Genomic DNA, 25,433 nt, shown 5'->3' with positions numbered 1-25,433 from the left:
CCTAGGCAGGGATGAGCCCCGGTGGAGGTAACGGTAACCACCAGGAGCTGGTTCTGTGCAGAAGGGATCAACCTCCAAAACCTCTTATCCAAGATGAGGTTGAATAGCAGCAAGGACTTGAGGTCTCCTTCCATTCTGCATGTCCGAAGTACACGGTGCCATCTTCCATGGTGCATTTCGGAGAGCAATAAATTACAAACCAAACCTCAATGAGGAAGTGAAAGTGGTTACAGCACATGGAAGTTACAGAGAGTATGTATGACAGGAGCAGCCCCTGTTCCAGCACCCTGCTCTTTGTGCTCATGGCAGTGAGCAAGCAAGGAGCAGAGCCAAGAGGACTTGGAACAAGTGCAGCTGGCACGATCCAGACAAACAAGCGAAAAAAAAGCCCAAACAGAACCCCCCTTTGGACTGATCAAAGTCCTGTGATTGACTTCCAGTGCCATGGGTATGTCCCAACACATCCTTGCAGCTACAGGACAGACAACCTGCAACACAGCGCTGCTGTTGAGTCAGCAGCTCCTTTATCACACTGGGACAGTTTGTGTCCCCTGGGCTTGACCCTGCGTTTACACAAGCCAAGCACTGGAGCAGTATTCTAGAAGACAGAAAACACAAACCCACGTTTTACCCACAGTGCATTGAAGAGTCAAGGTCAGAGGAAGAGCAGCACACAGCGGGGACAAGCACGGTGACTGGCTGAGATGCAGTGTAGGAGCCCTTCAGCACCTCAGGTCCACTCCAGGTCAGAGCCAGCAGCAGCTTCAGCCTCTAGAAGCAAATCCAGTGGGGGCTTTCTTGACAAGGGCAGGAGGAGAACTGCTGAGCTCCACCGCCAGCAGTTGAGAGTCCACTGAGACACAGCTTAAGCATTCGTGCTGCTGTTAAAGACATGATTTTTCAAGGCTGCCAATTGATTTCCTCACGAAAACACAAAATTCACATGCAACTTTGTTGTCAAAAGAGGAGGAAAAAAAAAATAAAATGGAGACAGGCTTGTGTTTCTAATCCAAATGTACTTCTCTTTATTCAAACCAGGGGTAATCACTGGTTAGTGCAAAATGCACCTAAACCTTTTGCCTGAGGGAAATCTACATCTTAACAAGGCCTCCGTTAACCCCTAATGAAATCCACAGAGGACTGGAAAGCGTGTGAAGCACAGCTCTAACACTGCGCTTCCTAAGTGACTCTGTGCGTCAAGCAAGTCTGCACCTGCCTTGTTACCAGCCCTATACCATCAGGTAACAACAGCAAAATACACTCAGTAGATTTCGTTTAACTCCCAGAGTTTCGGAACCATCCGCCCCACTGCTCATGTTAGGAGTAAGGGGGTTGCAGCTTTTACCCTCACTTCCAACAGTGCTAACGGAAACCCTGTTTTAAATTAAAAAATAAGCCAGCATACATAGTAGAAAATTTCTCTTAAAAATTTCACAATCTGTAAATGCATATATTTTTTTTTCTCTTAAACATAAAAGTTTACAATATACGGTAAAACAAAGGCTCAGGAAAAATAATTTCAAAAAAAAAAAAGAAAAAAGAAATAAAAAAGAAAAAAAAAAGAAACAAAAAGAAACCTGAAGTTTTGAATTAAAGCTGAAGACATTTTTAAAACCCTGTAGTTTGAACCAGTGACGTTTTCTTTATTTGTGCTGATGGGTTAGAGAAAGGAAAATGTTTAAAAACTGCAGTCCAAACACCCACAGCTCTGCCTTCAGAAGCCACCTTCCCCCACCCCCCCCCCCCCCAAAAAATGTTGTTAGGTTTTTCTTCCATCAAGTATGTGATTGTCACAAGTTCATAAGCCTGGGATTCCCGGGTTCAGCTGGTACCAGGCATCCCAGTGCGGACAGAATTCCCTGATTGCCAGCCCACGCTAGCGCCTGTAGGGGTGAAATCCTTGCACGTTATGGTTCTGTCCTCGTCCAAATCCACTTCCTCCTGCAGGTGGGCCACTTGATGGTTGAACTGAGGGGGCTCCATAGGGAGGCGGCTGCTGGCTGGGATCAGAGAAGCCTTGTCCAAAACCACTCAAGTCTTGTCCATACCCTGGGGAGAAGGGAAAGAGGCAGCAGAGTCAGCTTCCAGCCTCATCCATCCATCCATCCACACACACACACACACACACACACACAGCAGAGGCGCAAATCCAGGACCTGATCCCACCCGATCCCCACGCACGGCCTCACACGCCTCTAACATTACAGTAAGCAGCTGCTTTCAGTTCTTGCAATCATTTATCTTCTGTATAGAAGAAACAGGCAAAAAAGCAGAACTGAACAGGTATGCAGAAATGGTCGTTTTCACTTCTGAGGTAATCCTGCCCAGGCTGGCAGCTCAAGGATCGTGTTTTGGCTGTTCAAAAGCTTGAAGCGGCTTGCAAGTTTGCTGTCAGCTCATTCTCAATACTTGTATTTTGTTTTGGGTTGGGTTTTTAATTGCCTAAAAACTAGTACTGTCAGGTTCAGCACAGATGAAGGTATAGCAAGGAAGTTCTTCCTGAAACCTCTTGTACCTGCAGCACCTCACTTAGATTCTGGCTTTGTACACTCAGCTTCACCACCTTTCCTGGACAGGCAATAAGCTTTATAGCTGAAGAGACACATTGAAGACAATCTTAAAGTCCCTTTCAAAAACAGAGTCCTGCTGCATGAGTATTTATTTTCATTAACTAGCCACTAACCACCCTCTCATTCAAGAAATACTAAATTCAAAAAATGTAAATTGAAATGTGAGGTATCAGGGTTGGAAAAGTGGAATCCAGAAGTTGTGACTACTGCCCCCATTATACACTTTATAAGGGAGCCTTTGGTCAAAAGCTGCCTGCAGGAATAACTAAGATCCTTCCCTCAAAACCCAGTGTACGGCTGGGCTGGAGGGTGTGTGTTGTACATTCAAAAAACAAAGCTCCATTTCAAAACCTGACACCTTACGGCTACTGCAGAGGGTGGCAAACACTCCCAACCCAGCTAAGAGAAGCAGCAGTCACTAACCCGCTACACAGCCCTTCTCCCACATCCCCCACACCACCAACTGCATCCGAGTTCAGTCAGTTTTAAGCCTGAACAGGTACTGCATCTCAACTAAAGTTTAGGTTAATGTATGCCACAAGTTAACATTTATCTTGTTCTTCCTCAGTCTGAGGAACTAAACACTTCTCAGGCCACACTGTCCTTCTGCCACTGAGTGAGGCTGCAACCACTGCTCTGCAACATAATCCATGCAAAGACCTGATTCCAACCACGCTTAGAGTAAGCAGAATATGGGGACAGAGAGAACGGGTGAAGACAAAAGACTTGCTGCAATTCTTGCTGCCAACAAGAAAGACAACTTGATGTAAATTAAGAACACTGAGAAATTTAATAGGTGTTCCCATAATTAAATATGACTCTTAATCATAACAGCGGCATCAGTGCAAGCCTCTGCTACGGAAGATGACATTAAGAATCCTAATCACTAAGTACATTTCTGCAGTTCTGTTTCTCTCTATGCAGGCTTAAAAGCAGGTTTAACTCTCTTAATCCAAATCAAATCTCTTCGCATGTCTTCACTGTTTCAATTTCAAGCTCTGCTTGTCTCTCAGGACTTATTGCTACTAATGAGCATTAAAAGCACATCTATCACAAGCCCCTATTAGCTCAAAATGCTAATCCAGTCATTTTTTTTCAGACAGAGATAAGCAGGCAACCAAAAATACAGTTTAATTGTTTGCCAAAGGGTGAGGCTCAGGGTAGGAAGAGGAAAAAAAAAGAAATCAAGTTGTTCTCACTGTACGCTGCAGTGTTACAGCATTAAGTGTTGGAAACCTCAGTTCTCAATTTGTTTATCACAAAGAAAACCTCCAGCGTAAACCTGAACAGCCAGACATTTCAGTACATCTCATCTTCCCCCTACTTTCTTCATTCCTGCTGCACCAGGAATCTCAGCTTGCAGCAGCACCTCCGCTCTTCAAGTAAGCTGTGCTCACCAGTATGGTTTTGCTCAAGAACCCAAGCTCAGTTCCATTACACAGCATAAAGCTTCTCCAATGCAGCAGCCTGGGGAGCCAACAGCAGCCTCAGTCATGCTTCAGTCAGGAGCTTTCACTTCAGCCAGCTCATGAACAGCAAGGACTGTATTGCCCTTACTCCCAAGATTAAACATTTGAGCCACTTTGTTCCACCCCACCCCACCCCACCCCCCTTAAAAGAGACCCTGTAAGAAACACAAGTTAATTTCCCAAAGGCAGATATATCAAGAGCATTGGTTGTAAATAGGCACCACCTACCTATGCTCCTCACTGCTCAGCCTGACCATAAGAGTGTAAACAAAGTATTGGCCCGTAGCCTGAAGGGTCTTGAGAATAGGTACCCAGCCCTAGTAAGAAATGAGGAGACCAGGGTGACGAACCCCAAGAGAGCCCTGTACAGAGATAATTGTTCAGGGTGAGGGAGACACCCCCATGTTAGTGTTTCATGTACTAGTGCTTACATTCATCCTAGCTGTAAACATAGCAGCATTTAAGATGCTGTCAAGCCAGGACAAAACTTAAAATGCCATAATGATTAGATAGCTCAGTGCCCCTTTAAAGCCTGTAAGCTCTATGCATTTATGTACATACATGCAGATCAACTACCCTGCCAACGCTGCTAACAAATCTGCAATCACAGGAAGTGCTGAAGCTCTTTAAAAAGTTCAACAGGTTTTATACATAGCTTTATGAACAGGTGGATGACTCTGTGGGTACTGCAGCACATTAAATACATCTATCCCTTGTACTCAGAACAGGTTTCAGCCTAGAAAAGCACTCGAGGTAAAAAGACTCAACTGCAGTTGTGGTTTAAGCGACTAACATTCTCAGCCCTCCTCCTCAGAATGCTGTACTACACACCTCTTCCTCCCTCCTCCCTCCATATCCAGCCCTCTTAGGAGGCTAAAGAACACCTGAAGTATTTTCCTGGCAAACAGGCTTTCTAAAACACACAAGAGGCATATCGTACCATATACACCAAATACCAGAATCCCCCCTCCCAGTTTTTCACAAGGTTGTAAACCAGATTCTTCCTAAACTCCTAATACATCACAAATATTGGCTCCCCACTCCCAATTCCGTGCATGGATTTACATTTTATTTAGGAGGGCCCACCCCCCTTCAAAAAAGAGTCTGCAAAGAGACAAGTTCTGGCAAGAGAAGAAAAACTTCCTCTTGAGTCACAAGGGCAAAGCTATCTATGAAAGCAACCATGTGTGTAACAAACAAATTGAAAACCATTTCAAGTTCATGGACAGGAGCATATTGCTTGCTTTACAAACACATGAGAGGCTCATCTTCCTTCAGTCTGTTTCACATTTTTGGAACTTTGAATAGCATACTTTTAAATAACTCTCTGAAGTGTTCATTTCCTAACAGTTTCTGCAGGCACTTCAAAGGAAGCAGGCAAACTAACACCCATGGAGAACTTGTTCAAGTAGAGAACAGTCTTAATGCACGGCCTATTGCATGCAAAAAGTTCACCTGAAGTAAAAAATGACCAATTGCAACCCCTTCAAAAAATAGTATTAAAAAGCAGTATGGCACAAAGAGCTCTTTGGAGAGCACTCCTCAAAACCAGGACTGAAGGAAGAGCAAGAACTCCTTCTCAGCATCCACGGGGAGGAGCAGATATTGTACTCAGGAGCACAAGTATTTGTCTAGCAATTTTAGTTTGGTTTTGGTAGTACCACTGTTACACCAATGCCTTCCAGTGGCTCTCTGAAACAGTTCTCCACGTAGACAGTGAAGCTTTACACACTTCTGACGGAACTATAACTTGAGCTGGACAGGAAAGGAATGGGGGAAGGAATAAAAAGGCCTGCAGCTTGGCTTCTGATGCCCTGCACTGTCTGCCTCTTGCTGCTGTTCTTACTCTTGAAGACTATTCTCCAATCTGATCAAAGTCAGTTACACAGAAAACACTGACTGCAAGCTCTGGGATGCTTTTGGAGACAAAAAGTTTTAACTACAGATTCAGGGAGAGTGCAAATCAGTAACTTAGCCTAGCAGTGCACAAGTCTCTGAAGACTATTTCACAGCACACAAGCAATGTTTCAGAGTGGATTAAGAAAATACCCTCTGGCTAGAATACTGCATGATTTAAGGATCTCTTGAGAGCTGGTGGCTGGCATTCATGTCCTGAAGTGCCTGGTAGCAAACTGTTTCTGAACACTGGTTTTCTGCACAAGTGGTAAAAAAAAAAACAAAACCAAAAAGCAGGAAGGGGAGGAAGATGAAGGTGAGTTTATTTTACATGCAGTTACTTACCAAACTGACTATAAGGGAATTCTGGTGGAGCAGTTGGGGGTTTGCTCATGTCCTGAGTTGCCTGAGATGGTGGTGGTGGTGGTGGAAAAGCTAGTGGTGCTGCTCCTGGAGTGGCAGGTGGAGGGGGTACTCCAGGTGGGGCAAACTGGTCAGGTGGAGGAGGTGGAGCACCATAACCAAAACCTGAAAGGCAAGGAAAGCACGATGCACGTGAAAAGACAGAGGTGAACAGCACCCCAGCTTCTTGGCTGCCTTTAGAGTATGGCAACATTCCTTTTGAAAAACACAAGCCTTAAAACCAACGTGTCTTTACCTACTGTGGGCCATGCAGCAATTCACTCCTACACTGTGGCAAACACTGTGGCTAGAAGACCCAACGATACACCTTCTGACAGGAAAAACCTCACCCCAAAGGAAGACTGTGGCCTCAACAGCAATCAGCAAGAGCAAGTGACCAAGGAGAACAAGGGCCCAAAGTCTGCACACTCACACACACCCGTAAGAAACATGAGGAGGAAAGCATGTTACTCCAGATCACAGGAGGAAAACCAAGCTATCCCAAGCAAATGGTTTGTAGCAGAACAAGTAACTCTGGGTAACTGGGTGCTATTTTCCACCACCTTATTTTAAGCCAGGCTTGTGAATACACTTTTCAAGAGGTGGCCTGAGGGGTAGGTGCAAAAATCCTATTTGTATTTCCAATGCCACTTGTGACCTTAATTCCCTAAGCTCCTCCAAAACATCCAGCCTGTGTCTATCCCAGGTCACCATGCAGTAATGCCTGACTTCTCTCTTGGATGTTGTAATAGGAGGACAGAATCAATCTAAATTCATTTAGCAACACAGTTTTAAGCTTGAGAACATAGGTGATCACTGCATCCACGTAAAAAAGTAACCCAACTCACTGACAAGAATATTCAGTATTTAATTATAGCTCAGAAACACACAATATAGGCAAAATATGTGAGGAATAATAAAATGTAGGGTGAAAAATCTAAGTCCAGAGAAAGATGAGCAACTCCTGTAGGTTACTTACTAAATGGTGGAGGGGTGCCATAGCCCTGTGGAAATCCTTGTGGAGGTGGAAATCCTCCAGGAGGTGTAGAGACTATGTATGAGGTAAATGGTGGTGGTGGTGGAGGAGCTCCTCTTCCTGGAGGAGGTGGTCCATATCCACCTAGAAAATTAAGAGAAACCGAGAACTAAAGCAGCTTAATAATGCAGAGCTGCTGCTCAAGTCAGCATTCTCTAGATGGGGTAAAGCTGTGTGACAGATTTCAGACATGGTCTCAGCCCTTCTATGAATTCTTATTTTGGGAAATATTTGTCCTCCAAGCACCCCTACTGTAAATATTTGCCATTCAGAATGTAATTCCTTTATAACAAATTAGTGTGGCTGGCAAGAGCAGGATGTATGTCAGCTCCCATTACTCATTTTTTAAGAACACATTATCTTCTTCGCTCTTTCAGGACAAATTCAATCAAGCTTCTAAATGTAGGTTAAATACTACAGAAATCCACAAATCACTGTGAATTCTTAAAGAAACTGCACCCTCACTCAGTAGAATCTCTTTTTTACAGCGGTCCCATGTAATGTACTTACCAATTGCCTGTCCAGCTGGCACCCACATCCCTAAAACAGAACAAAAACAGTGTGCACTGAAGCTGTGTACTATGAAAGAGGAATGAATGATTTAAAAGAAGGCTGATCTTGCTCAAGGCCCTGGAATAGACTGGGGGGGATCCTTGAGAGTCCCTTACAGTTCTATTTTTATGGTCCGAGAAATAGTCCAGGACTATTTCTGCATATGCAATTCTGAAGACTGTGAATCATTCAGCAGATAACGCACAGAGGAGACAGGAATCCCCAAACTCCAATCAGATGAAGCATTCAAGAGCTGCAAGCACACCAAATGCAGGTAACTGTACTAGTATAAAGAACAATACCACTGAGGATCACAGCAGACTACGCATCCGAGTGGTTTTAGTACACTCCCAGGTTTATTCTAATTATTTCTGAAGGTTTTAAACCATAAAAACATCACCTTCTGCATTTGTCCCCGCACTAAGACTGAAAGATAAAGCATTTGTTTCACAGTAATCTTTCCAGTAGATCAGGTATCATCTTCTCTACAATAACTGCATTGAAAATAATGTAGTTTCTCAATTTGCACAGTTGCAGATTAGCACATCTATGTGAATGTCAAAGCCTCAGCTGCAGCTTTCAAGTTAATAAGCACCATGGGGAAACAAGCAATCCCTCCACTGAGGTACCCTCTATTCTAGCAATAGATGAAGCAGTGACACTCCCTTTAGCCCCCCAGGTGCTCATATATCAGAGCAAGCAAATTCTGTTCTGTCAAATGCAACTCAATTATACCACTGGAATTCTCTGCAAGTTATCAAAACTGTCTTTGCATGAACTCAGCATATTTATCCTGTCTTCAAAATCTTGGGGGGGTTAAAGCCATCAAGCCCAAACCACATGGCTGCTCCTTTTAGCCCCGAAGGGTTCAAGCTAAATCACGAAGATTCTAGGCAGTAAGTGCTCCCCTGCACCACTGCCAGCCCCATGGCTGCTTGTTATTGTTCCAAGATACATTAAGCAGTAAAATCCAGAAGACAAGACCATCTGTTTTTCCTCTTTTCCCTTTCAAATTTTACTTATCACTTCCTTTGAAACTGCCTCAACCTTGAAAACCTGGATTTTCAACAGGATTTTCTGCAGGGGTCTGAGGCAGGCCCCGAGCTGGAGTCACAAGGTGAGCTGCTGAGCTTTCTCAATACCTTCTCTCCACATTACCCAAAGCCGTGCCCATTCCACCTGGGGAGAAGCAGAACCAAACAGCAGAGGTGAAGCACTGCCTAAGACACATGCCAGGCATGGCACTACCCACTGGCTTCTGCCCTACAAAACCAAGGGTTTTGGGGAAAAGGAGCGAAGGAACAATCTCAGCAGACTTGGGAAAAGACTGACGTGTGGAATTTTAGTTGTGCTGACAGGAACCCAGCAGAGCCATCGCATTGATAAGCCTGGGAACACCATCAACTGCCAGAAACCCAAACTGTCAGTAAGCTGTAAAGGAAAGCCTCTTGCAACAGTGATGCCGAGATGAGTAAAGCAGTACCTTGAGGGCCATAACCCTGTTGCCAGGTTGGAGGAGGCTGCCCTGCCCAGCCATTGGCAGCACTTGGCATGATCCTGCTTCCCCACTGACTGGTGCCGGGGGGACCTGGAGTTTGGCTTTTGCTATCACGAGGTTCTGCACGTTTCACCTCCACCTAAACAAACAGAGTCACCACTTAGGAGAGATGGCACAGGTTAACGTATACCCCCCTTCCCTTCACACACACCCTTAGTTACACTTAAGACTACACTTAGCATCTTATGACTTATGTCTAAATACTTAATTATTAAACTTAAGGCCAGTAATTTAAAATGTTTCTCAGGTACAATATATATGATGGTAAGACATTACAAGTTCTACTACTGAGGTCTTGAGAAAAACACATCCTACAAATCACTTCTGTTTCATCATAGTACAGTATTCATTTGCTTTACTCTTAAAACAGCAGTACCCTCTTACAACGGCTCTTCACTTAAAAAAAGCATGATCTTTTTACATTATTTATGGACTAATTTAGCACTTGAGGCAGGAGTTACAAAGGTGACATTTTCAGCCAAAAAAAAAACAAACCAACTTTCGAGTAAAGAGGACGCTCTGAAAAAGGGTACTAATGCTTTAACCATTCCAACATGTTTGGGGTTCATTTGGAAGTTACAGTTTAAACCCACCCCACCTAACTACAATTTCAGCTCTGCTCATACCTGAGAAACACACATTTGATTGGTTGGTTTGGGTTCGGTTTTGTTGTTTTGTGGTGGTTTTCTCTTTTTTTTTTCTTTTTTTTTTCCTTTTTTTTTTTGTTGTGGTTGTGTTTTAAAAACTTAAAAGATTTTATTTAAATGTCTAATGGAAGATAAAGACTTACCTTCCCCAGGCTAACGCTTAAAGAATCTCAATTAACTCAAACAATGTCAGAGGGAATGGATGTGATAAGAGAATCTTACATTACATCTAACAAAAAAGTAAACAAACATGCAAGTAATAAAAATGGACAGTTGAGTCAATAAGAAGCAAATCTTCATACTGTGTTAAGTCAGTGACAAAAGCCCTCCTGTTTTTCAAATGAGTAAGCCACAATGCTCAACTTATTTTAGTCAAAGATAAAACGTCCTAGTGTTCCAAGCCATGGAATAAGTGCATTTGACCTACTTAAAATAAGCTGCATACTCAATATAAACCTCTCTCTCTCTCTCTCAAAAAATCCCAGTTTCTGATTTAATGAAACACTCTCAGCATTCCTGCATGCTGAATTCAAGGCTTTATTTTATGATTAATTTTAATGGGTGCCAGAGTACAAAGAAAATAAATCTCAATCATCAATGGGCCTGAGTCGTATGGAAAAGAAAAGTATTCAGAATTCTTCCTGCCATGTCTTAAACCCCATTCATGTCAGAGAACAAACAGGAAACAGGCACAAGGCAAGGACAAAGCCCCCCCTGCCCCCACCCCACTGCAGATGCCCCAAGGACATCAGACATGACATTAACCAAATCTCAGTCAGCTGAAGGCCCTTCCAGAGAGGATCCAAGGGAATTTTTCAAAGGACTCAAATTAATGAGTCTTAACACATTTGCCTCCAGGGAGTTCAGTTATTGCTTACAAAAGCAAGTTCTTCTTGCAATTTTAATTTCTTTTTTTTTTTCCTTTCAACAACATATGGATTCATTTCAACAATACCTTCGTAATTACCAGAAAGATACCATTTTTAAAGCAGGCATTATTCACCAGCGAAAGAGAGAGGAATATCTGGAGTTCATTAATCTATGTAGGAGTAGCCCATTCATTTTTCAGTGCACATTTGGAAGTGGTGAACTGCCAAACTGAGGACTGAAAAAATCCCTGCGCAATATTCTTCAAAGTGAGGTTAAAATTCTACCTAAAGTCCAGTTTGCACCCACAAAGGAGGCATCTCCATTGCTCCTGGCTGAGAAACCACTGTGTAACATGGCAGGGTTCTGCTCTTTATGTCATTGAAAGGAAAAAAAAAAGAGGACAGGAAAGAGATCCTTTCCTTTTGGTTCTGAGACTGTTTGGGAAACAATGGGGAACTCTGAATTAGCACTGACAGATGCTGAAAGCCACAGTGTAAAAGGTGACACTCTGAAGGCTCACACAGGGTTCTCCATGCATTCCCAGAACCATTCCAGCAGAGGTACTCTCCTTTCTTCCTCTCTACATCATACAGGTTTGTGATAGGACCTCTCATTTAGGTGGTTTGTGTAAATTTAAGGCAATTCCAAGGGAAGATCTCAATGTGCAAGTCAGGGTACAGGTAATTCTTACTCTAGTGCTGTCAGTGCATCTGCTCACAAATGGGAGTGCTCAACAAGAGGAAAACACCAGTAATTACACAAGCATATTTTTTCCACTTCCATTACTAGGAAATCAGCCCACCCCTTAACCCCCAAACAAGTTCATAGGAATAAAAAGCATTATACACTGCATAATTTAACTACTGATGAACCATGATTTCACTGATGGGCAAGAATATACCCCTTGCTGGCTACATAAATACTTATGGGCTATCAGCACACAGAGAGACTTTAAAAGACAGCGCAAAATTACACAGTGCAATAATTTAAGGAAAGCAACAGTGTTCATGTGTCTCCTTGAAATCTATTCACTCTTGCAGGCAGCAGTTTTAACACTGGCTTTAAAAACTGTGGATATGCTGGAAAGGACTTTTAAGTTCACCAGAATTTCCTGTGGTTACTTTTAGGTTAAGAAGTTATTTTTTTTCTCTAGAAAACCTGGGTGTCCTGCACCAATTTACTCTGCTTTTCCTTTTTTTTTTTCCACAGGTCCAAGCATGTTCCTTGTTGAGTAACATCAAAGCAAGCCTAAAAAATTCCTCTCTAGCCAACATCCTGACAACACAGTATGAAGATGAAACAACCAGAGGTCACTTAACTGCATTGTGGTTAAATACTACATAGAGTACGTGGGTTTGTATCAAAGTTTCACAGTAAGTGACCCATTTTTTTTTTATAAAAAACCAATCCTTCATGATGTTTTTCTTCCTCTTTTAAGTTTAAGATTGTATAAAGTACATTGTCTCACACCACCTCAAAATTTGAGCATCAAATACACATCTGAAGGAGTGGTATCTTAAACCAAGCCTTGAACAACTCAGATTTCATTGGGATTCTGATTTTCAAGCAGGTGGAAACAACTAACTTCCCTCCTTGCATCTAAGCAGTGCTCAAACCAGAGGTAGTCACCATCAACTCATTCCAATGTGAGCTATGCTCCGCCAAAGCAACCCCCCAGGTCTGTAAGCACAAGGCCTTACCCCAGCCACAACAACCCACAACCTAAGTTCTTTGGCTCTCAACATCTGTCTCTTCTAGGGGATGAACTTCCCCCACCTCTGTGGGCAAAGCCTCAAATTTGGACTTAGGTGCTCTCCCTTCCAACTGAATCAGTGACTAGGTTTTATTCACCAGTGAAATTGCTAGTTGCCCAAGACTTGGTTCTTTCTTAAGGTAAAATAAAACTACAACTACACACTTTTTTGCCCATGATGTCGTGAAAATGCATGTTGACAGCCTGGTCCACTGATTGTTCGTCCTCGAAAGTAATAAATCCAAAACCTAGCCAACGACGAAGAGTGAATCAAGGTAGCAGGGTGTTGTGACACAAAACAGGATGATGAACAGTATTAGGGGCGGACCAAGGGTTCAAGCAGGGGTTTCAGATAACAGACTGGTGTTAAATTGTCAAAAATGTCAATCTGAGAAAATTGCAATGGATACTTCCTGTAATCAGGCAAATTTTAATGCCTCAGCCTGGTTTCACACATGCAACTTAAACTGAGCTTGGTCACTATCTTTGAGTTTGATTTTACTCCTAAGCCCGCCTACCAGGAGGGGAAAAAAGTGTGAATATAGCCACAAATATAACTGTGCCACATGATTAAAAACAAACTTGTGTGACAGCAGATTCAAGTCAAGCAACTTCGCTGCTCCTATCTTTGATTCAGGCTAGGTTCCCAAGGAAAACCTATTCTGTCCCTGTTCTCCAAAGCTGCAAAGCAACTTCCTCCCATCCCTTATCCCATCTTCTGGTTAGGGAATAGTTTCTGTTAAAAATAATAAAGTTGTTTTTGAAATGTAGCTGTTAAAGCATGAAAAATTTTACCACTCCATGGATGAATGAGAAGCTTCAGAAACTAACAACCTAGAGCAGAGGTTCTCAAGTTTTCCACACCTTAGAAAAAGCATGTAATAGACATCACACCTTCCAAACACACCCCCCTGCTGACTGAAGAAGTGCTGCTTATAAAGAACGTAGTACTTGCCATCACATCCTTCAATCTATTTCATTTCTTCTATTTCCTGCTGCTTTTCTCTTGGAAAAATAAATAAATAATAAAAAAAGGCAACCCTTTTCAGTCCCTCTTTTTGCCCAAAGCATTGCTACCAACTGCTCCAGATCCCCAAGGGGGGCTCATATCCTTTCATCTGACCATAGCCCCTGATGGTGGCAGCTCAGCCAAATCCAGCAGCTTTTTAAAAGGGCCCAGGGGAATGTCTGATGCCTGCAGAAGATGCTGGGAAAGAGGCAAAGCCCCAGGACTAAATCTCTTTTTGAAGGCCCACTTTGAGAACCACTGCACTTAGGTTGTAGCTGCTGATACTGCCGAGAGAGTGGCAAAATAGTGGTTAATTTCACAGAACACAAGAGGCTGGTTCATGCCATCAACCACTTGCTGCTGGTGTAACAACCAACCCCAGGAAAGGGAAGAAACATGCAGTACATAAATTGTGCCAGTCTTCAGATTAGCTAAGAGTAGAGCAATAAAAATTAGAAAGAAAAAACGAGGTGCAGCATCAAAAGCATATGGAACATGGATGCATTTCTGCTTTTCTGAAACCCAAGATTTCCCCCTTGGTTTGCATTTTGCTTTGCAGCTAGTGCTGACAGCAGCCATATATTGCTCTAAAGCGTTAAACAGAAATACAGTATCTATAACAGTTAGTGTCTCTCTGAGCTTATCCAACTGGGTTGGGTAAGCCCAAAGAGGCCTATTGTAAGAAAGTTTATATATATATATATATATAAAAAAATACACAAAGATACAGGCCAAAATAGATTCCAGCAGGTCAAATTCTGCTGTCAGCAACAAGAGCAAAAGACATCACTAAAATAAAATAAAAAGGAAAAAACTTAGCATTTCCCACACACAAGAGACTGGCAGTATAAACGAAGTTTTGTTGACCTGTGATGAAAGCAGCCTCAAAATTGAGAGCAGCATTTCATCACAATATATTTGTCTGAGGTTAACTAGAAATCTAAAGTTTTAGAGCCAAAAGAAAAGTGTCTGTATTCAAATCATATGTTTAATATTACAGCCTTTATCTCAAAAAGACATGGAAAGGAAAATGATGGATAGCATCTACTTAGGAAGTTTGCTCATTGAACTTGATTCCAATAAGACTGAAGGAGGGGAATCGATTGTGGGATGGAGACAGGGCATGAAGGGGGAGAAGGAAGGGAAAAAGAATAAAAGAGAATAAGGGGTCATTGAGGAAGTCAGTAAAGAAAAACAAAAGATTTAAAAGGGTCAAACCCCTCAAGATAAGGAACAGTGAAGAAATCAGTACAATACACAGCAAAATTCCAATAATGCAATTTTAAATACTACCAAAGTGAGGAAGTCTAACATCCAGTAGCTTTATTTTTGGAAGGACAGGACTTGACTGAAGACTAGAGAAACTAATAGCAGGAATCTGAGTTGACTATAGACAGAGCAACGCCACTGGTTTGCAGCCAAGGGGAAGAAGAGAACAAACACAGCAAGAACCTGTAACTTACTTCACAGCTGCTGGTTTAGCCAAGAATCGAAAGCTTGAGGAGTAGAGACTGCAACAAAGCCACAGTTTCTTTTAAGACGCAATGAGGCTGCTTGTGCTTCTACTTGGGACTGAGAGTTCTCATGAAAGCACTGCTTGCAGGAGAGCTAACGGAAGTAGTGAGTAAGCAGACTTGAGACAAACCTGGCTCCTCAAGGGCAAAGCCACAGCTCTGACACTAATCAAGAATCTGGTTCCCAGTGCTCTTGTGAGAAGCTGAAGGTAGATGAATGCTACAGGGATTAGTAACACGGATGATTTTCCCCTCTTCCTACCACCAAAAGCAGTTCAAAGTGCAAGGACAGGTAATGGAAGAAGGCAAAGTGCAGAGTGGTGCAAGTACAAGATGGCAGTGAATCAGCCTTTTACATTTTATAAATATATACTTACTCAGGTATCATGTTAAAAGGAAAAGTGTATAGACTGAGCAGCACTTCCTGCAGCAGAACACAGATCAGAAAGAGCAGGCAAGAGAAAATGTGTTCTGGGATGCATGACCAGGAGTACCAAATACAAACAACGAGTTGTTCCCAGCACACCCCCAGGGACTAACAAGGCCATTTGTGGAGATGACAGTTAGTTGCCACACTACATAAAAGAATGTAAAAGCAGAAAAATGAAAGCCAGAGCAACAGGATTCAAGAACAGTGTTTCAGAAATCAGCTGAATTAAGGAAGAATGTACCCGGCAGTATGGCTGCACCCAGGATGGAGACAGGCTTCCAAACCTGTACTCATCTGTCACTTCTGCTTTAAGCTACCACCTACTAACTGGACCCAAAACCACCTTTTGGTTTGTTTAATATAGCTTTAAGCAGAAAAGCCACTCAGATGAGGATTAATCCAGATGAGGTGTGATGTTTTAGTACCTTTTGCACAGAGGCTGCAAAACTGGGATTAAATATGACAAAGATTGAGATGATACAATAGTTACTTAAATATTGCAGAACTGCAGCCACAACTTATATTCAGATGCCTGCATCTTTGTCTCCACTGCCTCCTCTAAAACCAGATGTTCTAGAGCACTTGAATAGATGAATGTATGTTCTGTGTAAATGAAAGGTATCTGTTCAAAGAAGATTAAAATAGCTAAAGCAAGAAAACAAAAAAACAAATATATTGAAACTTCGTTTACACTCCAATAAAAGACAAAGCCCGTCCCTCCTCTGACTGTGGAACTGGCCTGTACCTCTGTGATAAATTATCACCTAGAGAGAAGAAATCTAAAGAGATATCGTTAATCACAGTCAAACAATTCACAGAGAGAAAAGAAAACAAAATAACTTACTTAACATTACCATACTTTACTATGAAACACTTAAATATGTCACTAAGGATGTCTAAATTAAAAATAAAACTAAGACTTAACAGCTTAATAAATATGAAGTGAAGAATATATTTCTTAATAATGAGTCAGAAGAGAAATGCAAGTTCAGATGGCAAACTATTCTCTAGCATGTAGAACATGCTACAAGGTGGTCAGTGCAACTAAGCTTCACAGATTTAAAATATTGCCTCTTGTCCAACTGATGACAGATGCAATGGAAGGTGAATGATATGAATCTTGCTTCATATTTTGACCAAAGGTTACCAAGTTGATTAAATTCTCAGGTTTTCTTGGGGTTTTTGGGGGGTTTGATTTTTTTTTGGTTGGTTTTGTTAGGTTTGGGTTATTTTTGGTTGTGGTGTTGGTTTTGTCTCTTCCCCCCCCCCTTTAAAAAAAGCAGTCTAGAATACAGGGATTATACACTCCAATCAAAATATTGACACAGATTTCAGAATTATTTGGTGTAGTTTAGGGAGTGGTTTTCTTTAGTTTGAAGTGAAGCCATTTAACCAAAACAAAAAGCATATAATGGATGCATTCTGTTCTAATCTGGTGTTCAGAAATACTCTGAACTGGAGTATCCCCCCCATGCAATTACAGACATCAACATACCTTTCATGTGGAAAAGGAGGAAAACCTGCACTTCCCCTCATCCCACCCCCCATAGTACCTTAAGCCACAGGAGAGGCTCAAGAAACCAAATTTCATTCAATTATAAAGAACTACCCCAAACCTCAGAAATGAACATGAAACATCTGACTTCAAATGCACAGATACCAACTAAGCTGTAGATGAAGAGTTTAGACTTGAAGTGATATTTGCCCAGTGAATTATTCTTTTTCCTGAGGCAACATAGGAAAAAAAAAAAAAAGGCTACCTTTTCTGATGGTGTGAAATAGTTTGCCATCTGACTATAGGAGAGCATGAAGAAATTTCAAGGACAAACTAGATCAGCCTTTACCTCGGGGCCTCTGTTTCTCTGCGTCATAGATCATTACAACTTCAGTGACCTGGAAGAGAGAAGGGAAATTCTACTAACTGTGCTACCAGGGGAGTGTTATAAACAGTTACCACAGGCTTCTTTCCCACCCTCTACCCACAAAGCACAATTAAATGCTCAATGTAGCCATCCATACCAGGCTGTCCCAGCACAGTGCAGACAAACGGGGAATGCTGCTCTTGATGGGATTTTAAGGAAAGCATGAGTTCATCTATTCCAGAAAGCTGCTGGTACACTGTGGCTTTTTATGGTCTCATCACACTTAAGATTTTAATCTGGCATTAAGGTCTTCACACTGTCTAGAGCCACACTACAGCCTATAACCCACCCCCCTCCCCAGGTTTCTGGTTTTATTCATCAGTGTAGCTTTTTAAAAGGTTACTTTGTCCATTTTTAAACATTTTCGCTCTCACCATGAAAAGCAGCTTTAACTCCAGATCCATTTAAGAATCTGCACGGCTTCTCTGATTTACTTACTTGAACATCAATGTGGCACAGAGTAACAGCATAAACTGATGCTTTAAACAGCATTACACACACCCCTCCCCAAATTACAGACGATCAGTATCAGTGTGATTTTAACTTAGGAAAAAAGCCCAAACAACTCTGTGGCCATAAAACATGTATGAGCCTCTAAGTCTCCAAAGATAACTCTTAAGAACACTACACAGACTCTCAAGTTTCTACACTACTGTTAAAAGTTCTACTACTTACTTTCAAAGGCACTTACACTTAATGGCTGTTGCCTTCTACATTTGGTGGAACATAACCCTGTATCTCCCAAGCCATCCAGAGGTCAGAACTGGAAAGCCAAAAGTCTGTGAGGAAGAGCCTTTAGAAACTACGCTCCACAGCTGTGGAGCATGCTCCCCCATTCTGAATTACTGAGTTTACTGCAGCCTTTCAAACTAAAGAAACAGTTGTTAGCCATTGCCCTGGGTTTTTCTTTTTCAAATGATCTTAAATCAAATTTTCAATACAGTACTGTTGATAAACTGAGCCACTTGAGAAAGAACCAATAAATCCTTTGCTGCCACTAAGAAGAGATCTTGGAGAAAGGTGATTAAAAAGAAGTATCAAGAGAACACATTAAATGCCACTGGAAAATGGCAAGTTCACGTTCACCAGCAGAGTCTTGAATTTAACACAGGCAATCTTTATGTTTCTAAAGCTTATTTACAGCAGAACTTAGTAATTTAGTTCAACAATTTACCATCTTAAAGGGGCAGTGAGAGTTGGGATACATGTGAATTAAAGAGGAAAAAAAAGATCAGAATATAAGTCATTTCAATCTGAGGTTAGCAACTGAATTAAAACCAAGTGCATAACATGAGCAGTAGTTTGTCTCTAGAATGGAGGTTCTGGACAACAGAACTCAGGCGTTTCCAGATGATGATTTAAAAGCAACTGCTGTTATGAAAACACTGGCAGGAGGCTGCAAACCTACCCGTACACGTAGTCAAAGAGAAGGATCTTAGACAAACTCATTGAAGTACTTGCTGTGCCCCTTCCCTCCCTCCCCAACCCCAGTTTAATCATCAGGCCTCAAGTTATCAATTGAAAAGAGAAAAAAAAAACTTCAACCAACTCAACTCAGTTTTTGCAAGGGAATGAAATAAAGCATCAGGTAGGCTTAAACAAGAGGAGACAGAAGCAGCAGAGGAAGTACACGTCAGAGCAATAGATTCTGGCAAACAGCAAGATGCATTTCAAGATGATGAACACTACGAATGGTTCAGTATGTCCCTACAGCAGTTTGTCTAAATTAACCCAAAATTCGACAGCTTGATGAAAACTGAGAAAAAGCAGTGGGGAGGGAAAGGATCTTGCGACCGACTGCAAACCACCATCATGCTGAATGACTCACCACTCCGAATTTCTTGAAGTATTCCCTGAGCTCTGTCTCGCCACAGTTATGAGGAATCCCACCAACAAAAATTTTATTTGATTTATTGTTATCGCTCCTGGATCCTTTCTGCTAAATCAAGGAGGAAAAGAAATCAGTCAGAAGGACAATAAAGTTGGCTGCTTCTAGCATTTTATACTGAAACATGAACTTGCAGGTTGACGGGAAGCCATCTCCAGGCTTGAAGTCTCCCAGTCACTAAAGTGAAGCAACTGCATGTTCAGAGCTCAAGCCGTTTAGCGTTTGCAGCTATAACCCAGTCTCTGCTCTTCAGAAGATCAGAAAACCAGGGACTGTGTTCTGAGGCCATTCACTCATTTTCTAATGAATCATATAAACCTGCAGGGTGTGAAGTAGGCTGGAAAAAGAGCATCAGTCCTGCGACTGCACTTCCAGACACTTGTCTCAAGATCTGAAGAACTCATCTAAAAACACTGCTAAGAGCTTAAGAAAATACCACACCCAAACGGAGTCTGACGCAAACACACGATGGTCATTAACACTTTGCTGTACTTGGAGCCCTACCAAGGAAACCTAAGTAAGAGACATTTTTCAGCAATCAAATTTATACTCGAGGCCTGCATACTGACTCCTGATTTTAAAACATGGATGTAATCCAAGTGAACTCAATTTAACTGCTAGAAGGTAAGCCAAAGCTTGGAAAAGAGGCAGGATACACCAAGTATCTTTTCTTACCCATCCTTCCTTCGGTCGTGTCCTTTCTGGTTGCATCCCCCTAGGTGTACATGGCTTTGGATCAATCTGGAAGAAGTTCCAGTTTGGTCAGATCTCAGCGTGCAGAATACTGTTCTAAAAGTTACATTTAGGGCAGCTGAACACAGCACTGCTGAAATCCAGCTCCTCAGATCACAGCTCTCATCAATACATCGCTTCTACAATGTGACACAAATCATCGGGTTAAAGCTGTCTTACAATAAATAATTAAACCCAGCAATCAGGTAACTTTTACACTATCTGCAAACAAGCCACCAGAACTTAAACCAGATCTTTGAAGCAGTGTGGAGCAGAAACAAACCCAGAACACAGAAGCAACTTACATTTCGGCCATCTAACGTGTGAGGTCTACTGGCCAGTACTGTTCCCACACAGTTGGGATCTTTGAATTTGACAAATCCAAATCCTCTAGACTGGTTTGTTGTTTTGTCTTTCATTATGACACAGTCTACAACTTCTCCATACTGGGAGAAGTAGCTACGAAGGGTTTCTGTTAAAACAAAAGCACATATTAAACAGAACCAGAGATTAACTTTAACCAGGCTGTGTTTGCAGTTATGAGACGAGAGATAAACAAATGTCTAAACAAATTCAAACTTGTCTTCTGAGAAGGATTAGATTTTACTTCCTCTAAGCAAATGGTACGTAATGATTTCCACTTATATGAAAGGAGTGTCGTTGTAAAGCAACGATAAAAAACTGTCATCATCTGAGCTAACAAAAACGTCAGTTCCAAACACTGACAGAAAACAGAAACTCCAAAGTGACTAACACCCATCTGAACTCTCTTTAGAAAACTGTATTAACAGAAGAGAGTGGTAGAATCTCATCAAAATCTTCCTACCACAGTCATGTCTTTAAAAAGCTACATCTCTGTACATTGTTTTCCTTGCTCAACCAGTGTAGAATATCCATCACTTACCTTGTGTTGTACTCCAGTCCAAGCCACCCACAAACAGTTTTCTGCAAATGAAGCACAGAGCAGTTTTAGGGTGCAACATGACAAATGCTTCACATTATTCAATGCAGAAGTCAGCTATTCTGATGAGGTCTGGTGGTACCGAGGCCTCCAAAACACACTACAAATCTTGTTCCTTCACTAAAATTCACTGTTCTTTGGGACAACTACCTTGTGTTTCATGAAGACCCACATAAAATCAAAGCACCTGGTTTGTGTGCCACAAACATGAACAGAGATTGTAAGCTTATTACAGGAATATATTTTATTCTTTTACACAAAGAGAATACAACACGTATCAGTTCCTCCAAACTTCTTATTTGCAGGTGCTGGAGAAGGCAGTGGTACTTTGAGAAATCATTACCCAGAAGGAAAACACACATACAACATCACACAAAGTACATTTACCTGCTCTTTTAGGGCAGAAACGAGTTCCAGCATGGAACACTTCATATAAAGCTTCACTGAAACTTGGGAAGTGGTCCAAGAACAGTTATAAAACCTGGTTAACCCTCACCCCCTAATTCAAATGGGATGTTTGGATTCCTAGATCATAGCCTCTGAGCTACTTACAGAACTTCTCTTAGCACAGCTAAGGGTCCATGCAGTTCAAATTTAAGGATGAAAACAAAATCCAGAACTTCTGAGCTAAAGCAAACTGACCAAAACCCAGGCATCCTACTTTAAATACCCAAGTCCATTCCATTCACAGCTTTAGTCCCAGTTTGAGGATCAAGAGGTGTGTGAAGTCTTACATTAGGCCTCCAACTGTGTGAAGAATGGGCTCTCCACATCCATTTGCTGCCTGACACAGAATATTACCAGAAAGATAAATGACAACCAGAATAGGGTAAACCAAAAAGATTCTACAAAAACTCACTAGTAATGAGGACTGTAGCAAAAATAACATCAGACTCTGAAGTTTACACACTTCATGTTATCCTCTCCTAAACTTCTTCTCTGGCTGTGTAATTGGGTAAACCAGAAAGCATATGAGTGTTTTTCACCACTGGATCAGAAAAAGCTTAAGTCAGCCCCGAGGGTTCCTGCCCCTGTGTTCTCCAGGTACTACTGTCTTGGCAGAGAAAAGTCCTGAAACTGCCTATTAAAACAAACAAAAGGCTTTCATCCCTCCCTTTTATGTCCTCCTCCCTGCTCACCCTGAAAGACCAGTCAAAATCACTTTTGTCTACCATTATCTTCCTGTTAAATGAAAGCAAAAGTAGAACTACCAAGTTCAAGTCTAAGACAGAGGGCAAACTTGTGAGGCAAGTACTAAACAGAGTAACACTAATTCAGCAATTAGTTGTGAAACCATTTTACAATCCAATTCAGAGATTATCACCAAATAGATGAGAAAGTCATGGCCAACACCCAAAATAAGCTCCATGCTGAAAATTTAAGGCCAATCCAAATCTACTCATCTTCTGAAAAGAGCATCCAAATCTGGGCAATTTCATGTCAGAGCACGCCAAAGTACTTGGGTGAATGCACAAGCAGAACAGCAAGAAGCCAGACTGCCTGCTTTGCAACTCTTTATCAACTGTAGGGTGTGACAGAACTTCCATGCAAAGTAATTTACTCCATAATTAAAGGTTAGTTCAAAGGCACCTCGCAACTCAGTAAGAAGGCCCTTTTTAGTAAGAGGCACCAACTCAGAACCTCTCCTGTTAATAGTTTTATGGGTCTGCACAGACAAGTGCTGGGATAGTTTGGGTTTGGGAATTGTTTTTTTTTCAAAGGATGCCCTCTATTTCTCTTATGAGTCCTCAAAAAGAGGAACCATATTCGGCTTTATCTGCTACTCACCCTCAGATACATCCAAGTCCAGCTGTATCTGTGTCGAGGCGGGGAACAAGAGCACCTTCACTTACACGGGGAAAGCTGAACTTCTCCTAACAAACGTTAAACTTCCCCTCACCTGCTTTCTTCAGGAGCAACCAACTGCAGTAAGAAAAGATTCACCCCCAAGTCAGATCTAGAAGGTCCTGTGTAGCAGGGTGGCTTGCAGACCAAACAGCAGTCCCTTTTTGCTTTGATTCATTTCTCTGTGATACGGCATCAATTTGTGACCCCTATGCAACAGCCAACAGTGACTAAACCAATGCCTCAAGAGTGCATGTGAAACCAAGGGGGGTGACTGCATTCAGAGTTACACAGTACCTACAAGTCGTGAGAGGTGATGGGAGTCTTGTCCTTCAAAAAATGCCTGCTAGGCACAGATCAAAGCGTCTTCTTAAGCAGGCCAGAAAATAACTGAACAGCTACTAGGCAAAGAAAGCAGAGTCTTCACAGTGTTGCCAAAGACAGATTATAATGCACCTGATAACGGCACAAGAAGGACATTTCACCCATTACCCTCCCTGAAAGCTGCCTGGCTCCTACTTGCATGTTTTAGGATACCGAAGTTTTCCTCCAGGATGGAAAGCTCCCACCACCTCCCTCCGCTGGCAGCATGCTCCCTCCTGGCACCAGTTCAAAGAGCTTGCCCCACCCCAGCTGAACTTCACCCACCAGCGGTCACCACGCTCAGACCTCCCGGTACCTTCCACAACTGCCTCTTGACTGCATTTCCTCTCCACGTCCCAGACACAAACATGTACCTCTGGGCTCTTTTCTGTGTCATTTTCAGGAAGAGTAAGCTCTATAAGGAAATAACTTTACTTCCTAATAGCAACAAAAAGAATAACTGTTACAATGCTATATCCTACACCAGAGTAAAGTTTTGATGTAGCCCATGACTATGTGACATTTTCTCAACCAACCACATTTTGGGATTGGTTGTTGGTTTGGGGTTTGTTTTTTAGGCTTTGCGGTGTCCCCCTCCCCCTTATTTTAACTAAATTTGATAGTTTGGTATGTAAGATCAATCTATGGAAAATCAATTGAAAAATACCAGGTGCATTCTGACAGAGCATCAAGCTGTCTTCAGGGACAGAGGACTCCCTGCAGTTAACAGTCACTGAAACCTTCCAACTCCATTATGAATTATTTGTAGTCACCCTACATACATTTAAACAACCAAAACAAGCTGGGTTGCCTAAGGTCAAAGACAGCAGCTGTATGTAAATACAGGGCTTCTATTTATACGCACCCCATAGAATGCCAAAAGCCAGGACTACCCACTCTTCAGCTCCTCAGTGGATTGCTTTGAATATGATGAGAGAATGCAAGAGTTAACTAATCCCTGCCTAACACAAACATCTAGACCTGGTATCATATAGGACAGTTGTGTGAAGTAACATCAGGTTCCCCAAGCTCAGCCTGCTCCTAAGGTCTTAGATACAGGCCTCCTACAAGACTTCTTGTTCAAACAGTCTCTGGACTAGTAATTATTAGGATTATGTTATTAGGATTATGTTATCAGTTCGAGGCTGCTGACATGGCTGTCTTCATACCTACTTACATCACCTTCAAATACAGACTGTAGTGCCAGAAGGATGCTATAGGGGATTCCCAATGGGATGGAAAGCAGCACCAGCCTGATGAGGACAAACCAAGACGCTCTCTGCTTCTCGGAGCAGGTTTGTCTCTCCACTGTGAACGTACAACAGTGTGCACCGTGCACCAGCAGGACACCAACAGACTCAGCATGCTTGAAGCAGCAGCATCCTGCACAGGGCTCAGTTTGGAAACTCTTCAGAAGTTACAGAACATACAAGAAGTTTTAACCCAGTTTCACGTGTTCTGCTTCAATTATTTCCAGACTGATTTTTACTTGCTAATTTATTCTTTTCTGTCACTGAAGCAGACAATCCCAGAATTAGTAAGAAAGCATGCAAAGCATGCATTGCAAAAGTGCCTAAAACTCAACAAAAGCACAAACTCTTTGCCTACGTAAAACAACCCTGCAGTTCAGTTCACATCTATCACAGCTACATCCTGGAGCAGAAGAATCTCAAGATCAGTGCCTTCTTTCATCCAAAACAGCTCCAAGTACTAAACACAAAAACCTACTCACATCCACACAAGGCCTACAGCCTCGCTAAGTATTTTTTCTTAAAATCTCCATCTAGAAAAGCAGGTAAATCCATAACTTCCTAATAAAAGTTGCATCTCACAACAGCTTTTTCGAAATGCAACTTCCTCCCCACAGCTGCAGGCAGCTGACTACAACTGCAGTTTGTTCTATGGTTTCACCTTTGTATTTGAGCATTGTTGGGGCGGGGGGAACAAAAAAAAAACCAAACAACCAAAATTATCCTTTCTGATTAAAATCCAATCCTTTCCAATCTCATTACAACT

General features: G+C 42.0%; 1 protein-coding gene across 7 annotated transcripts; it reads right to left on the bottom strand.

Annotated features, from left to right (window-relative positions):
- Positions 1–996: 996 nt before the first annotated feature.
- Positions 997–21,305, bottom strand: DAZAP1 (DAZ associated protein 1). Of its 7 annotated transcripts, XM_057432587.1 has the most exons (12): positions 21,153–21,305; positions 20,554–20,720; positions 20,192–20,257; positions 19,457–19,567; positions 17,551–17,599; positions 12,919–13,001; positions 9,409–9,562; positions 7,884–7,913; positions 7,317–7,457; positions 6,281–6,463; positions 4,268–4,356; positions 1,913–2,049 (listed from the first exon to the last, which is right to left on the bottom strand). In XM_057432587.1, exons 1-11 carry the CDS (start codon positions 21,229–21,231, stop codon positions 4,277–4,279), a joined length of 1,143 nt encoding a protein of 380 aa, XP_057288570.1. In that variant the 5' UTR covers positions 21,232–21,305; the 3' UTR covers positions 1,913–2,049; positions 4,268–4,276. The 7 variants fall into 7 exon arrangements, with proteins under 7 accessions (XP_057288551.1, XP_057288561.1, XP_057288581.1 ...); XM_057432568.1 differs by lacking the exon at positions 4,268–4,356 and having other exon boundaries at positions 997–2,049; positions 21,153–21,304; XM_057432578.1 differs by lacking the exon at positions 4,268–4,356 and having other exon boundaries at positions 997–2,049; positions 19,457–19,564; positions 21,153–21,304.
- Positions 21,306–25,433: the final 4,128 nt, after the last annotated feature.

The sequence above is a fragment of the Pezoporus wallicus genome, unplaced genomic scaffold (assembly GCF_028554395.1).
Source record: "Pezoporus wallicus isolate ANWC-B61680 ecotype Strahan unplaced genomic scaffold, APGP_CSIRO_Pwel_v1 contig_10287, whole genome shotgun sequence".
Lineage (NCBI taxonomy): Eukaryota > Metazoa > Chordata > Aves > Psittaciformes > Psittacidae > Pezoporus > Pezoporus wallicus.
The sequence above is the reverse complement of the archived record's forward strand: the minus strand, read 5'-3'. Positions and strand labels throughout refer to the sequence as shown.

Bases quoted from the DNA above. Each gene is read 5' to 3' on its own strand.
- DAZAP1 (XM_057432568.1), bottom strand. From the start codon at position 21,231: ATGTTGCACCCTAAAACTGCTCTGTGCTTCATTTGCAGAAAACTGTTT. The intron at 7,458-7,883 runs GTAAGTACATTA...TTAATTTTCTAG, and splicing joins GCCAGCTGGACAGGCAATTG to GTGGATATGGACCACCTCCT. The intron at 2,050-6,280 runs GTAAGTAACTGC...CCTTCTCCCCAG, and splicing joins ATTCCCTTATAGTCAGTTTG to GGTATGGACAAGACTTGAGT.